Below are 17446 nucleotides of genomic sequence, written 5' to 3' on the forward strand. Positions count from 1 at the left end.
CCACCCCTCATGTTTAACACTGCTTTGGGACGTCCCAATGATTAAGAAGGTTAGGAGCTGTGTCCGTCAATGAATGATAGCGCAAATGGGATTTTTGTCTTACTGTAAAATTAATTTCTCATAAACAGACACAGCACCCCTCTTTGGAGTTGGATTTCTTCTGACACTGCTTGTAACAAAACCAATTGCCTATAGCGGAGAGTGGGAGTATTCCCCCTGGGATTTCCCATAGGCATAGTGGAGCTTTATTTCTGCCTAGTGTTCTATTCCTGTAGGGGGCAGTATTACCCAATGGTTAAGACGATCAGAAGCTGTCAGTCAATGAACATCAGAGAAATGGATTTTACGGTAATACAAAAATCACATTTTTCAGGGTTTGGGCTTTGCGCCTTAGTTCCAGTGAAGGGACCTCTTAACCACTTTAAGACCAGGCCTATTTTTGACACTTGGTGTTTACAAGCTAAAATCTTTTTTTTTTTTTTTTTGCTAGAAAACTACTTGGAACCCCCAATCATTGTATTTTTGTTTTCTGAGACCCTATAGAATAAAATGGAGATCGTTGCAATATTTTTTATCGCACCGTGTTTGCGCAGCGGTCTTCCAAACGCAATTTGTTTGGAAAAAATTAACTTTTTTGAATTAAAAAATAAGAAAACAGTAAAGTTAGCCCAATTTTTTTCCAAAATGTGAAAGATAATGTTACGCCGAGTAAATGGATACCCAACATGTCATGCTTCAAAATTGCGCACGCTCACGGAATGGTGACAAATTTTGGTACTTAAAAATCCTCATAGGCGACACTTTAAAAATGTCTGTAGGTTACCTGCTCAGAGTTACAGAGGAGGTCTAGGACTCAAATTATTGCTCTCACTCTAACGATCGTGGAGATACCTCACTTGTGGTTTGAACACCGTTTACATATGTGGACGGGACTTGCGTATGCGTTCGCTTCTGTGTGCAAGCTAACAGGGACAGGGTGCTTTATTCCCCCCCCCCCCCCAATTTACTTTATTATTTTTGATTTTTACAGTTTTTAAAAAAAAATTAAAATTTGATCATTTTTATTCCTATTACAAGGAATGTAAACATTCCTTTTAATAGAAATAGCCATGACAGGACCTCTTTATTGTGAGATCTGGGGTCAAAAAGTCCTCAGATCTCACAAGTACACTAGAAAAGAAGGGGAAAAAAATGGTTTAAAAAAAATCGGCTCTTTAAGCCGGTTGCTATGCAACGACGTTTGACGTCGCTCCGGTCCACCAAGACCATAGAGTCGAGTGAGGGCCATCTTGCCCTCACTCGACTTCCTGTGTAAGAGGATCCAGGACCAGATCACTTTCCCCGTTGCCGGCGGGTCCGGTAAGCGGGGAAAACGGCCGGGACGCGGCAGGAGGGGGGGGGCACCTCTTCCGCCGCACTGTAAGGGTGATCCCACGACAAATCTACCGCTGGGACCACCCTTACCTGAAAGCTGATCGCCCGCCGTTAAAAATACTGGGGTTATGGCAGCTATCTGCTGCCATAATCCCGGTATTTAGCATCAAAGTGATGACGTACATCTGCGGTGGGCGGTCAGTAAGTGGTTAAGGTGTCAGCATACCAAGACATTTTGGACATATTCACGCTCCCAACTTTGTGGGAACAGTTTGGGGATGGCTCCTTTCTGTTCCAACATGACTGCACACCAGTGCACAAAGCAAGGTCCATAAAGACATGGATGGGCGAGTTTGGGGTGGAGGAACTTGACTGTCCTGCACAGAGTCCTAACCTCAACCCGATAGAACACCTTTGGGATGAATTAGAGCAGAGACACTCAGCCAAGGCCACCTTATCTAACATCAGTGCCTGACCTCCAAAATGCTCTTCTGGATGAATGGTCACACATTCCCATAGACACTCCTAAACCTTGTGGACAGCCTTCCCAGAAGAGTTGAAGCTGTTATAGCTGCAAAGGGTGGGCCAACTCAATATTGAACCCTACAGACTAAGACTGGGATGCTATTAAAGTTCATGTGCGTGTAAAGGCAGGCATCCCAATACTTTTAACAATATAGTGTATATACCAGACCATAGGGGAGCAAATAGAAGTTCGTTGTTAGGGTTTACTCCCTAAACGTCATGTTTTTTTTCATTTGGAACGGGACAGATCTCAGAAGCAAAGTAGTCAGTTTGATAATGGCAGCTTCCAAAATGTTTGTGGCCTTTGCTATTGTTATCAATTTCCTGGCTCTTGGGTCGGACTGACTGGCTCCGGTGTTCTGGGTTGATTTGTACAGCCCTTGCTGTGCGTGACATTTTTTCTTGTTGATTGATTAAACGTGCTAGTATGGATTCTGTTCGCCAAAAGGCTGCAGAATTGAGTTTGTATGATGAACTGAGATTTATTTTATAAAATATTCCTTCTAATATGTAAATCTGAAAATCCATTTTATGCTACCTTATAGAATTTTGTGGATCAGGTTTCAGGCTGAAAGTCTCCTACCTTTTTTGTTGGGAATTATTTTAACAAAATCTAAGGTCTCTTTATTGTGTGTTTGGAAGATGTTTTGACGTGGTTTTGCTTTTGTGTTGAGAAGTCCGGGTGCCCTGCCAACGTAGAATAGTTGAACTAGTTATGAAGCAAACATGAAGTATATGAGCAGAAAAAATGAAATCAATATAGGCTGGATAGTGTCCACTTCCCCTGTTATATTTTATACTGTTTTCCTCCTACAGGCTTCATCGGGCCCAGTGTGCAATCAAGCAGACCCAAGTGACAGTTCAAAAAATTGGAACGGAGATTGAAGAGAAATTACGTCTTTCTTCATCAAACAACAACCTGGTGAGAATTATCCTGGGCTCTTAATGCCAACTTTACTATTAAGCAGAACTTCGGCCTTCCCTTCAGTCTTGCACAGTTGTTCAGACTCCTCTCCTGTACTGAAATAGCTTACTCTGATTTCACTGCACACTGTGAGATTCTCACATTGTGCATTAGAAGCTGCAGCAGGTCATATAGATCCCACCTAGTTTCCTGGCTAGATGATGTCCAGCATCTAGTTCATTCCTCCTCAGCCTAACTGTCCCTTTCATTCATTGGATTTTGGTTCTTTCAATCATTGGGGCTAAGCATCATGAGCGGGCGTTACGCAGGGTGGTCTGCACTCCTTTAGACTGATATCTACCCATCAGGGAATTTTGATATTTGCATAACCACTTGGAAGATCAAGCTTTTTCTGGCACTTTTTGTTTACATGTAACAATCAGTATTTTTCTCTAGAAAATTTCTTAGAAGACCCCCCAGCCCCCCCCCCACCCGTGTTTGTCCCTGGACCTGGAGTCTGGTGGGGGTCCCAATATGCAGTTTGCGCAGTGAAGGCCCCTGGCTGTCTCCGCTACATCCCCATTCTCTGTAGAGCTCTGGGGGTGATGTATGTCCTGCCTTAGCAGTATGGGGTGCAGTTCCTGAAGTCTTGTGAGGGTCCCTCTGCAGAGGGCACAGCGTAGACCCCTGGGTGTATGTCCTGTCCCGAGCAGTATGAAGTTCAGTACCTTTGTGGTCCCAGAGTAGAGGGCACAGTGGAGTCCCCTGAGTGTATGTCCTGCCATGAGCAGTGTGGAATGCAGTACCTTGGGGTCCCGGTGCAGAGGGCGCAGGGAGAATCCTGACAGTTTGCATTGAGCGTTTGGCACAGCTAGCGGCCATGTTTGGGTAGTCTACGACATCACAGCAATCATTTTCCCTTGGTTTTGCTTGGTCTCCGGCTGTGGGCCATGTTTTTGTAGTCCATGACTTCAAGGCTGCCATTTTCCCTTAGTCTGGCAGAGATGCTGGAGACTGCCAGAGCCGCGTGGTGATGCCTGGGCTCGTCCTCTTCTTCCCAGGATATTGCAGGGTCTGAGTTTTTGCGCACCTCAGACTGGTGGTGGTGAGTCCTTGGGGGTCCCTGTCGCTCTCTGTTCCTGTTTTCCAGGTTGACTAAAGCAACCATGATCCCAGTAGAGGAATCCTCATCCTTTAAAAACCTGGCTGCGGCGCGCAGCATGTTTATTTTGGCTGGTTCGGCAATGCTATCAGTCTTGGACTCGGCCCTGGTGTCTCAGACCCTAATGGGCCAGACTTTTGTGCCAGGGTCTGGGGAATTAGCAGGTTCCCACTGCTTATGTTGATCTGGCGGACCAGTTGGTCCAGGGGCTGCAGTTTATATGTGATGCAGCATGGAACTCCCATGCTGTCCAAGCTCTCGGTTTCAGCGGTGGTGATTAGGCACGTGCTGTGGCTAAAGAATTGGTCTGCGGACCAAGTCCAGTCCAAGAAAGCTCTCATTGATCTGCCCTTTCAAGGCGATCGCCTGTTTGGGGCTTCTCTGTATGACATCATTAAGGGTCTCACGGGGGAGAAGATAACCTTCCTGCCACAGTCTAGGAAAGGGAAGAAGCCAGAAGCCCTCCTCCTCGGCCTGTAAAAAATTATTTTGAACCTCTTGGACTGCAGATAATGGAAATAGATCTTTCAAGTCTTCCCCGGGAGGTTCCATGCAACCTTGGTCTGGTAAGCCTAGAGCTGGCTTCTCTGGACCCACAGACAAGACCCCTTCAGCATGAAGGTCTGCCTTCACCCATAACTAGGGTGGGGAGAACATCTTTGCTGGTTTCCGGCCCCGTGGACCTCCTTCGCGAGCGTCAAGGGGATCCACGAAATGATCCTTTTTAGGGTTACAAAAGAAGAGGGGCAGAGTTTGTCCATTTTGGGATTATTAGGCCCCGAGTCTCCTTGTGCAGATATAATTCCTGCAAAGGTTCCGGTGACATCCGAACTACCCAAGGTCCCCCCCTATCCCTGTCCAGAAAATTGAATCACCTGGGTCTGATTCTGGATTTAATGTTGACCAAGGGTGGTCCTTTTCTGGTCAAACTTCAGGAAACACAGACCGTGAGTTGTCGGCTGCTGCACACAGACAGTTCTCTCTCCCGACTTGTATACAGATTCTGGGTCTGGTGGTGTTTACCTTTAAGACAGTTCTGTTTGCACAGTCCTGTATGCAGCTCCAGCAAGTTTGGCTCCACAGGAGAATACCAAGGTTCGTGGCAAGGTCACGGGTTCCTCTGGTAGATGCCGCAGACATCCTAGGGGCACTGAAAGGCCAGTATCATCCTCGGCTCAAGCAACTGTTCCTGCAAAGAATCAAGGGTGAGGGTCTTCCAATCATTCTGGTGGCCCTAAACCTCCCCCTGGGGGCTACCTCTCAGAGGATCAGTTGCCTCGAAGGCTGATCTACCATCCTGATTTACAGTCACTGGTTTATTGGCTTAGCTATTGAAAGTCAGGTACTGAGGGATAGAGTTTTATCTGGATCAGTGATCCCTAATATGTTGAAGGCGAAAAAGTCGACTTCTAGCAAGATATACCATCCTACGTGGAAAGCATACAGTTCTTGGTTTGAGTCGATTGGCGCTCATCCTCGCTCCCTTTCTGTGGCTCAGGTTTTGGCCTTACTTCAACGGGGCGTTGAGCATAAATTGGCCTTAAGTACCATCAAGGACCAGGTGTCTGCCTTGGCAGTCTTCTTTCAGTGACCCCCTAGCCCCTCACTCTTTTTAGATCGTACCTTCATTCAGGGGATTCGACATGTGGCTCCACCTGTACGGTCTATTTTGCCATCAAGGGATTTAAACTTGGTGCTCTCGGTTCTCCAGAAACCTCCATTTGAGAAAATTTGGAAGATTCCCTTGCCTACGTTGTCCCAGAAGGTGACATTCTTGGTGGCTATTACCTCGGCCCACAGGGTATCGGAGTTGGCATCATTATCCTGTCGTACTCCGTATTTAGTGGTCCATAGAGATAAAGAAGTTCTTCGTCCCTGTCTGTCATTCCTGCCCAAAGTGGTTTCTGACTGCCATTTGAAAAATGTGTTGCTTTCCTTGTGCCCCAAGCCGGCTTATCCCAAGAAAATTTCTTTTCATACCTTGGATGTGATTCGGGTGTATCTGGCAGCTACGGAGTCCTTTCGGAGGTCAGACTCCCTTTTTGTGGTTACACCAGGACCAGGGAAAGGGCTGGCCGCTTCTTCCGCTACCATCTCTAGATGGATCACACAGACGGTGACTCAGGCCTTTTCAGTTAAAGCGGTTGTAAACCCGAAAAAAAAAAAAAAAACCTGCAAGACAAAGGCATAATCAGCGGGTATACATCGCATACTAGCTGATTATGTATTACTTACCTTAGAACGAAGCCCCGACACGGACCCCCGGACATCGCTGCGGGCGCTGCCATGATCCCTCGGCGTCTCTTCCGGGTTCGGCGGCTCCGGCGCTGTGAACCGGAGCCGCGATGACGTCACTCACGCGCAAGCTCCCGGCAAGGAAAACTGAAGGTCCCCCCCCCGGACCTTCAGAGCGCATGCGCCCCTCGCGTGAGCGGCTGCATGCACTGCAAATATCTCCTAAACCGCGCCGGTTAAGGAGATATTAATTGTACCTACAGGTAAGCCTTATTATAGGCCTACCTGTAGGTAAAAGTGTCAAAAAGCGGAATACTACCGCTTTAAAAGTCAGGTTCCTCCTTTCCCTGTCACGGCGCATTCTACTCGGGGGCTTAGTACTTTTTGGGCCTTCCGTCATCAAGCGTATTTCCAGCTTGCAAGGTGGCTACTTGGTCCTCGTTGCATACTTTCACGAAATTCTACAGAGTAGATATTTTGGCATCTGTGGATGCTTCTTTTGGCCGCAAGGTTTTGCAAGCTGCATTTCAAGAAGGGCTGTTCCCTCTTGAGGGGTGTTTTTCTCTTTACATTTTTATTTCAGATTGGGCTCCTGTGACCCAGTTAGGGCTCTTGTTAGGCCTTAAGTTATTTTCCCCACCCCTCATTTTGCTTTTGGCACTGCTTTTGAACATCCCTATAGTTATGATTTATGGAGCGCTGTGTGTATGTTGAACTAAAGACAAATGAGATTTTTGTACTCACCGTAAAATCCATTTCTCTTCATCGACGAACACAGCACCCACCCCCTCTATGTAGTTTTTAAGACTTCTAATACTGCCTGCTACTAATCTGAATACCTATCGCAGAGAGGGGGTTATAGACCAGCTAAGGACAGCCCATGGGCGTAGCCACGTTTTTTTTTTTTTTTCTTTCTAGTAGTACTCCCGCAGAAGGTGATATAACCCTATAGTTGGGATTTATGGAGCGCTGTGTCAGTCCATGAACTCAGAAAAATGGATTTTACAGAGAGTACAATATATATAATATGCATGTATGTTTTTTGTTTTTTAAAGCGGGGACCCTCAAATTTGTGGGCCTCCCCAATTTTTTTTTTATTTTTTGTCGCACGGTATTTGTGCAGCAGTTTTTCAAACACAAATTTTTATTTTTTTTTAAATACATTTTTTTACATTTGGATGCAAAAAACACAAAATATAACCAAAGTTTTGCTATAAAAGATGTTACACCAAGTAAATAGATACCAAACATGTCATGCTTTAAAATTGCGTACGCCTGTGCAAACGGCGCCCAACTACATTCGTTTTACTATCCATAGGTGCCGCTTTAAAAGCCTTTGCTGGCTGCCACATTGGATTTACACATGAGGTCTGATGCTAGAATTACTGCCCACGATCTGATGTTCGTGGTGATACTTCATATATTTGGGACGATTGCTGTTTGCGTGCACTCGGGACCGGCGTATGCGTTTGCCTTTGGACGGGGGGCACTTGAAATTTATTTATTTTCTATTTCTTTTTACACTGTAGCTTAAATTTTTTATTTTTTTATTCACTTTTATTGTGGTCAGAATGAATGTAAACCTCTCTTGTGACCGCAATAGCCATATGACAGGCAAAATTCCTATTGCAGCTACCACGGGGGGGATCAGGGCATTAATTTGGGGCAATAACAATGCGGCTCAACCTTGGGGTTTTACCGCCCCTCCACAAGTATAAACGAGGCCTTAAAGAATTTGTAAACTCAATCATTAGAATTTCCTGTAAGCTTTTAATATGTTAATGTAATTTCAGAATTACATTTTCAATAGTTTTAAAACTTCGACTTTTTGTTTTTTATATTTTTCAATGTACAAAGGGACCGTACAAAAATATGAAATTAAAAAAAAAAAGTGTCATCTGTCTGTTGTCTCCATCTTCTAAGGCTAAGTGCTTTGATCTTCCCTTAGAAAAAAGAGAGCGAGTGTTTACGTCTGAAGATACTGGTCCTCCAGGATGAACTGGAGAGGCAAAAAAAAGCTTTGGGCCGAGAGGGGGATCTATTACATAAGGAGCGTAATGCACTGAACATTAGATGTAAGTAAATATATTGTGTTTGTTTTTTTTTTTTTTTTTTGTCTTTTGCACTCTATTGGTCAGTGAGCCTAGCAATTGCACTGAGCAAGCTATAGTGTGGGGAGCAAGTGAAAGCCCTCAATGAGCCACTAATACACTACATTAATAATTAGCAACTGTGTTTATAGTGGTTTCAAACCTCCAATATGAAATATGAACAAAGCATATAACTCTATAGTGTGAATTTGTCTCAAACAAAAGAACTAAGTGTAATTTCTTTCTGCTGCTTCGTTCCACTGCTATCAGCATGAATCACTTCTGACAGGTTTTCCTGACACTAAGGCCCCTTTCACACACTCCGTTGTTCTCAGTGAGGGATCGATCCGCCGATTCCCCCGCTGAGCAGGAGGATGACAGCTGTGTCTCCGGGCTGTGTGCGGAGACACAGCGGTCAGTTCCCCATGCATCTCTATGGGGGGAATTGGATGGGAACGGACCGTTGGTCCGTTCTCATCCGATCCGCGGGACAGATGGAAAATAGGGTTTCCATCCGTCCAGATTTGACGGATCGGATGTCAGCGGACATGTCTCAGCTGGCATCTGATGCCCCATAGGGATGCATGGGGGGACCGTTCAGATCCGTCAAAAAAACGGACAGGCGGATCTGAACGGTCCGCCTGTGTGAAAGGGGCCTTAGAGAAAAATGGTGACAGGGGAGGAAGCTCCAGCTGATTGACAGCCTCAACTCTACCTGTATGATTTGCGGAAGGGGGGGTGTGTCGCTTCCCTCCAATCAGCTCTCAGACCTCTCCTCACTGAGCTCTGCAGTATGTAATTTCAGCTTTCCGCCCCCTTTTTTTCTGAACTCTGGCTTCGGTCACACATGCGAATGTGACCAGGCACACTCATCTGACCCGGATCACACAGCCCTGGGGCGGCCGTGGTCCGCATCGAAAAGGGTCCTGTGCGTCTTCTGGTCCGATTCAGGTGTAAATTCAGGCAAAAATTCGGACCTGAATCCGTGATTAGGGACGCACCAGACCCCATGCTGTGAGCCGCACCAGCAGCATGTGTGAACTGAGCCTCCGACTATATTTTAAGTTCTGGACTTTGAACAAATGTAGAGCAGATACAACTGCAGATAAACATGTACAACTTATGTAGGAGGATTGGTCTCATATGTGTATCAGCTGAGGATAGTCCCTTCACTTGGTATATGTAAGGGTTTACAACCACTTTAAGGAAACCCTGTGGGGTCACTAAAGAAATCAAATCCCTAAAAGAGAAAACCATTATACTCACCCCTCCAGTAGCCCTTGTTCAAACTTCCCTTTGTTCCAGCACTGCAGGCTCTATCAATGTATTTGACATTCGGCAAAACACTTGTGGAATAATAAAGTCTATGTAGCCCCTGTGCGCACCATGGTTCCACCCTCCAACTCATTACATTGCAGCTGCGTCCTGTAGTGACGTAGGATTTGGGGAAAGGGGCCATAGTGTGCGACTAGGGACACAGGGCCCAACACGCCAGGAAGTGTGAATGCTAAAGAAACCAACAGAGGGAGAGGCAAGACGTGCCAGTGGGGAGGTGAGTATGGCTGTTCTCTTCTTAGGACCTGACAATTTGATTTTCTTACAGACAAGACAGTCATGTTGATTCAGTTAAAGCGAAGCTCCACCCAAAAGGGGAAGCTCTGCTTGTTTGCAGCCTCCCCTCCTCCACTGCCACATTTGGCACTTTTTTGGGGGGGGGGGGGGGGAGTGGGTACCCTGGTTATGACAGGTACTCGCTCCCACTTCTGTGGCGATTTATAATGTAGTTAGGGCCCCTCCTTCCCCCTCTGCAGCCTTTCGGGACACACAGGACCCAGAAGACTGTGGGACCCTTCACAAAGTGCAGCGCAACTCGTGCATGCGCAGTAGGTAGCCAGCTGTGAAGTCGCAAGGCTTCACTGCTGGTTGCTCTTACCTAAGGTGCCCAGCTCCTGCACCCCAAGCCGATTTGAAGAGTTGGCTTGGGTGCCGACATCGCTGAATCCCTGGACAGGTAAGTGTTATATTAAAAGTCAGCAGTCAGTCTGGGGAGACTGGAGCTCCTCATTAAAGTATAATTAATGCCAAAGTTTTTTATTTTTTCATGTTTTAGAGTGAAGAGGAATTAGAACAGTTAGGAAGTCTAGTCACCAGTATTGGCTGTGGTCTCCTTGCAGCTGATCTTCTCCTCATTACTGACTTATGGCCGATTCACACTACATGCGGTGAGAGATACTAAAATGTCTGTCACAGCAGGGACACACGGGAAACAATTGTTTCCTAGGTATCCTGTGAACACTGTAGTGCACCATTAAACTGCAGACGTGCTGCATTTTATCGCAGCGCGTCGGTCTGAATCACACTGCAATGTCATGCAGCACAGAGCACCCCCGCCATTGTAGTGAATGAAGTGTACGTTTTGTACACTTCAAATAAAGCTTGTACAATACAATAAAAAAAATTATTGGGGCAACAAACTGCCCCTTAGTGCAGCCTGCAATGCAGAGTTGCTGGAGTGAATTGCTCCTGCCGCTCTGTAATGCAGTGTGTATCGGCCCTTAAGCCCCGTACACACACGCAGATCGTCGTCATACAAACGTCGGCGGACGAAAGATCTGCCGATTGTATGCGTGTTAGTATGGTGCCTCCGACAGATGTCTGCACACAATCCGCGGAAAAGAGTCTTTCTTGCAAACATGAAAATTTTTGTCTGCAGACACCAGAACGGACGATTGTTCGCCTGTCAGTACAGAAATCAGCCGACAGACCGCAGATTTGCAAGACTGGGCATGCTCAGAAAATAAAAAACACAGGGAAAGTTAACCATTACATGACATCACTACTGCAGTCAGCTGAAGTCTGCGGACAAAATTCTTGTGCTGTCCTTGTGCTGTCTTTGCACTTTTCAACAGACACCGACATCCCGGGGAGAAAAGACGAACATTTGTATGACGACGATCTGCGTGTGTGTACGGGGCTTTACTTTGCTTTTCCCAGTGTTGAATCTGTGTGGTGGTGGCCAGTTGAGGCAGGGCTTTGCCTTTTTCTGTTAGAACATAAGGGGGTTAATCCCCTGCATTGTTCAAAAGGGCTGTTTGATCTTGTCGTCGTCTGATTTCCCCCCCCCCCCCCCTCCTTCGTCCACAGTCCCCCATCCATCTCCTGATAATATAGAGCCTTGGGAGCAATCTGCACATGCTCAGTTTGGTGTTTATTATTAGAGTTGTTTTTTCCACCAGTCCAGACAGAGGGTCAGGGGTCCTGCAGCCTCATAGGATAGGACAATCAAGGTAGAAGGAAAACTCCTCCTACAAACTTACTTTAACCAGACTCTGATAGAAGTCACAAGACTGCTATATACTGCTGATGAGAAAAGGTATTTAGCAGTTTATATTTACTAAAATAATTGCATTTCCATGTTCTGTGTACTGTGGGAGATCAGATATAGTGACTGCAGGATCCTGGGTTTAGTAACACTTTAACATTTCCAGATGTTGCCTATACCACTGCAAATGTTTACTTTTTGAGTTTGGGTCCACCTGGGCTCAACCTCTGCAAGGCGTTACTTTATCGTCCTTAAGTTGGTTGGACATAGCGCCACCATTAGTTCTCCAACAACTGGAAAGCAGAAGGCAGATTTAGACACCAGTTAGTGGTTAATAAACCATGCTAAATGTATCGACCATTTCACAGCGTATCCTTATTTTCTTTGCTGAAACTCATTACATTCAGTTCCGTTTCGTGTGTGTTTGCATTGTTTTTATTAAACCATGGCTTTTAAATTTCCCACATGCGTGATAATTCAGTGCATTTTTCTGTGATATTTGAATCAAATGGCATGTGTTGAAATATTTTTTTCCCTCTTTACTGAAGTGTTTTTTTGCTTTCAAAGAAAACATCTGAGACTTTAAATCCTTTTTTGCTTTTTTTTTTTTGTATCATTGCTTCCTCAGATATGACTTTTGAGGTTTATAGCTGTACAAGCAACAGTTTGCTCTTTAACCGGTTGCCGACAGCCGCAAGTATATATACTGCGGCGGTCAGCCCCGGTCAGGCAAAGTGACATACCAGTACGTCACTAGCCTGTCCCTGGCTTGTGAGCCAATAGCGGGCGAGCGCCCGCCCGGCTCGTTCCCTAAGAAGTCAGTGCGTGTGACTGGCGGACCCGATGTCCGCCGGTCACTCGCGATCGTACGACGTGAAGGGAGAAAGGCAGGTGGCTAATGTAAACAAAGCCGCCTGTCATTCTCCCCTGTGTAAAAATGGAGATCACACGGTTCTACTATGTAGGACCGTTGATCTCTGTTCTTACACCAGTAGCCATGTCCAATCACAGTTAGAAACACGCCCCTAGGGACATACTTAACCCCTCCTTCCCCAATAAAGTTAACCCCTTCCCTGCCAGTGTCATTTTTACAGTAACAGTGCATATGTATAGCACTGATTACTGTAGTATGGTCACTGGTAACCCCAAAAGTGTCAAAAATGTCAGTCAAGGGTCCGATCTGTCCGCCGCAATGTCGCAGTCCCGCAAAACAAAATCGCAGATCGCCGCCATTACTCGTTAAAAAAAAAAAAAAAAAACAAATGACAAAAATCTTTCCCTTAGTAAACGCAATAACTTTGGCGCAAATCAATCAAAATGTGCTTTTTACCAAGCATAGGTAGCAGAAAACAAATTGGCCAAAAATGTTAAATTTTGATTTTTTAAATTTTTTTGGGGGGGAATTTCATATAAAAAAATGTGAAAAATATTGTTATTTTTTCAAAATGTTCGCTCTTTTTTTTTTTTTTTTTTTGTTTATAGCGCATGATCAAATACCACCAAAAGAAAGCTCTGTGGGGAAAAAAAAAGGACGTCAAATTAGTTTAGGTACAGCGTCGCACGACCGCGCAATTGTCCGTTAAAGTCACGCAGTGCCGAATCGCAAAATACCCCCTGGTCGGAATGGGGGTAAAATCTTCCGGGGCTTAAGTGGTTAAATGAAAAAAAGAAAATGATAATCAAACCAAGCTAGGGCTTCAAAACACAAGTGTCTCCATGTAAATTAAGTTGCTTACTGTTTAAATACTTTTTTTTTTTTTTTTTTTTCTTTTAGAGGTACTGTATTCACCTTTGCATGAGATGTGTGTTCTTTTTATTTGAAAGCTTTTTTACCTCATAATTTTGCAGGACATATTTGAGAGATGATTGTTTCCACCTTTAACAGTTCTGTTTTAAAGATTGTGAATGGATTTCTTTTTATTTAAGGTAATAAATTTAATGTACAACGCGAGAAGTTGCAGAAAAAGAGCGAGTCTCTTAACGAGTTAAGAAAAGAATGTACTGCTAAGAGGTAACACTGCCACCACCATGTTTAAACACACCCATGTCTTCCCTGTCTACGATTCAATTAAATTTTGTTTTTGTTTTGCAGAGAAACTTTCCTAAAGACTAATGCTCAACTCACCATTCGTTGTCGGCAGTTGCTGTCTGAGCTCTCCTATATTTATCCAATTGAGGCGGTGAGTGTCAGGAAAACAGTGCTTAAGCCAGTCCTTCTCTTCTAGGATTCAGTGGATCTTTAAGGTTTCTCCAGAGGTTGCTAGGGGTTTCTTGAGCTGTGGCTGATTGACCTTCAAATTGATGGTGCATGCATGGTTCTGGGTCCAGTGCCAATTGGCAGACCCAGCTGCATGACACCAGTGATCCTTTTCTAGCTACCTGAAAGGATCGCAAACTGACCACCACTGTAATTTCCACTGCCCAATATAAAGAGTGTTCCTCTCGCTGCTCGCCAATGTCAGGAGCATTCCTCTCGCTGCTCGCCAATGTCAGGAGCATTCCTCTCGCTGCTCGCCAATGTCAGGAGCGTTCCTCTCGCTGCTCGCCAATGTCAGGAGCGTTCCTCTCGCTGCTCGCCAATGTGAGGAGCGTTCCTCTCGCCAATGTGAGGAGCGTTCCCCTCGCCAATGTGAGGAGCGTTCCCCTCGCCAATGTGAGGAGCGTTCCCCTCGCCAATGTGAGGAGCGTTCCCCTCGCCAATGTGAGGAGCGTTCCCCTCGCCAATGTGAGGAGCGTTCCCCTCGCCAATGTGAGGAGCGTTCCCCTCGCCAATGTGAGGAGCGTTCCCCTCGCCAATGTGAGGAGCGTTCCCCTCGCCAATGTGAGGAGCGTTCCCCTCGCCAATGTGAGGAGCGTTCCCCTCGCCAATGTGAGGAGCGTTCCCCTCGCCAATGTGAGGAGCGTTCCCCTCGCCAATGTGAGGAGCGTTCCCCTCGCCAATGTGAGGAGCGTTCCCCTCGCCAATGTGAGGAGCGTTCCCCTCGCCAATGTGAGGAGCGTTCCCCTCGCCAATGTGAGGAGCGTTCCCCTCGCCAATGTGAGGAGCGTTCCCCTCGCCAATGTGAGGAGCGTTCCTCTCGCCAATGTGAGGTGCGTTCCTCTCGCTGCTCGCCAATGTGAGGAGCTGCTCGCCAATGTGAGGTGCGTTCCTCTCGCTGCTCGCCAATGTGAGGAGCGTTCCTCTCGCCAATGTGAGGAGCGTTCCCCTCGCCAATGTGAGGAGCGTTCCCCTCGCCAATGTGAGGAGCGTTCCCCTCGCCAATGTGAGGAGCGTTCCCCTCGCCAATGTGAGGAGCGTTCCCCTCGCCAATGTGAGGAGCGTTCCCCTCGCCAATGTGAGGAGCGTTCCCCTCGCCAATGTGAGGAGCGTTCCCCTCGCCAATGTGAGGAGCGTTCCTCTCGCTGCTCGCCAATGTGAGGAGCGTTCCTCTCGCCAATGTGAGGAGCGTTCCTCTCGCCAATGTGAGGAGCGTTCCTCTCGCCAATGTGAGGAGCTGCTCCTCTCGCTGCTTGCCAATTGGAGGGGCATTACAGAAAGGTGCTTTTTACGGACTAGAAAAAAAAAATGTTCAATGCCTGTAAAAGCGGCATTTTTTAAGCTCTGTGTGCATGACACCTACATTTATTCTGTTTCAGTTTGAATGTTTAGATAGTGGTTTTACCATTTTGCACTTGTGTAGGCTATGGTTTCTTAAGGCTTGATTAGCCTCTAGAAAGCACAGTTACTTTTGTTAGGCTGGCATAAAACACACATTACGATGCAACTGTATTACCTCCTTAGGGCTGCCTTCACACTTAATGGAATCGCCACGATTCCGGCTGCGGTTCCCAATCGCTGCAAAACTGCCACACGCTTTTGGGTGGCATTTTCCTTCAAAGCCACCCCAGACTTGTTGCGATTCTGCCTCGATTATTGCACAGCAATTGTGGCAAGCTACGCCTTTAAAAATCGCCCCCAAAAAACAGGATCTTCTTTTTGGGCAACATACTCATATGGTAGCCAATTCAAGGGAATGGGCTGGCTTTATGCAACACACAGAATCGTGCGAGAATCATTCTGAGAAAACAGTGTATTGGGAACACTTGTTCCTGCTACGCGATATGGGAACAGGGTCCAAGAGCTGGCATAAGTGCTCTGAGTCGATCTAAACATGGAATGGATAGTTTTTAGTTTTGGTAAGATTTAGTTTTCAGTAATTCTGAAAGGTATTGTAGAAGCATTGTATCATCTTATAACATTTGTGGGCAGCTTTATAGTGCTATATATATATATATATATATATATATATATATATTCCAAGGTTGTTAACAATCTAGTGCAATCTCATAATGGAATGTAAAATATTGATAGCTAAAACAATTTATTTTTGATATTTTCACTCTTTGCTGTCTTCACAGCATGACCAAAAGGATTATTTTGTCTGTGGTGTGAAGCTACCAAATTCTGAAGATTTTCAAGGTAAGTGCTTTTCTTTTTATCCCCTATTGCTAAACCACCTTAACTTTTACTTCCTTTCCCTGCTTTTTGTAAAAATGTTAAAACAAAGTGTGTCAGATTCAAAGGAATGGGTGCTAAGAGCAGAAGATCCCCAGGGCCACACATCCAAACAAGACCTGCTGTGTGTAGACAAGTGCCTCGACCCCCGCCAGACCACACCCCAACACGTTTCACTCCACCCACTGGAGCTTACTCATGCCCATCCCCATTGTTCTGATGTGTGGCTCCCAGAATCTTCTGCTCTGTCATTGTTTGGAGCGTAGGTGGACTCCTTCCCAGCCAGCACTCACAGCAGCAGGCACAGGACTACATTTCCTAGCAGCCTGGGTGGCTCACATTCCTAACATGTATATTGTAATGGTCTGAAACTTCTTTATTCTGGGGATCTATTATAGATTGGAATATGTAACTAAATCAGTCCTCCAACCGGCTGTGCTTTTCTCTGCTCTAGCCCTGGATTGTGAGCGGGCCCTTGAAATTCCCATGTACCATGCGTTGTATTGTACTTGATGAGGTCCGCAACAGATTGGCCAACTGACCAGTGAAGATTAGCGTTTTTTTTTTTTTTTTTTTTTATGGGATTGGTCATCCATTCTGGAACCACCAGGAATATGGCCTGCTAGAGCAAGTAGGTATTACTCTGCATTATGTGCCCATAGACTAAATGAGCATTAACCACTTAAGCTGCAGATGATTTTACCCTCTTCATGACCAGGCCATTTTTTGCTATTTAGCACTGCGCTATGTTAACTGGCAATTGCACGGTCATGCAACACTTACACAAATTAAATTTTATATATTTTTTTTCACACAAGTATAGCTTTCTTTTGGTGGTATTTCATCACCACTGGGTTTTTTATTCTATAAATGGAGGGGAAAAAAAGCAATATTTTCTGTTCTATAACCTATCGCAGGGATCCTCAAACTACGGCCCTCCAGCTGTTGCGGAACTACACATCCCATGAGGCATTGTAAAACTCTGACATTAACAGACATGACTAAGCATGATGGGAATTGTAGTTCATGAACAACTGGAGGGCCATAGTTTGAAGACCCCTGACCTATCTGATCAAAAATCTAATTTCTTCCTAAATTTAGGCCATAGTGTATTCTGCTACATGTCCCAAATATCCCAAAAAGTGTATATTTATTGGTTTGTAGGAAAACTGATCAATCATGATGTATTGATGGCCTATCTCATTTATACCTCCCAAATAGGCTTTTGTAATTTTTGTCACAATTGTTTGGAAAATGAACAAATTAATAAAATTAGTTTTGTTCACATATGGTCACCAGCGCAGTACAGCATCATATGACTGGTGTGGGGGTGATTAGA

General features: G+C 45.5%; 1 protein-coding gene across 2 annotated transcripts in view; it reads left to right on the plus strand.

The window, feature by feature from the left end:
* The window catches only part of UVRAG (UV radiation resistance associated), a 205103-nt gene that overhangs the window by 99626 nt on the left and 88031 nt on the right, over positions 1 to 17446 (plus strand). Inside the window, exons 7-11 of one of the 2 annotated variants that reach the window (XM_082245635.1) lie at positions 2716 to 2821; positions 8149 to 8275; positions 13539 to 13623; positions 13705 to 13792; positions 16011 to 16071. In XM_082245635.1, the coding sequence (XP_082101761.1) occupies positions 2716 to 2821; positions 8149 to 8275; positions 13539 to 13623; positions 13705 to 13792; positions 16011 to 16071 (467 nt within the window). Of the gene's footprint in view, positions 1 to 2715; positions 2822 to 8148; positions 8276 to 13538; positions 13624 to 13704; positions 13793 to 15997; positions 16072 to 17446 lie in introns of both variants that reach the window. The other variant, XM_082245634.1, reaches the window with a different exon arrangement.

Source organism: Pelophylax lessonae (assembly GCF_965119305.1).
Source record: "Pelophylax lessonae genome assembly, chromosome: 2".
In the NCBI taxonomy this organism is placed as follows: Eukaryota; Metazoa; Chordata; class Amphibia; order Anura; family Ranidae; genus Pelophylax; species Pelophylax lessonae.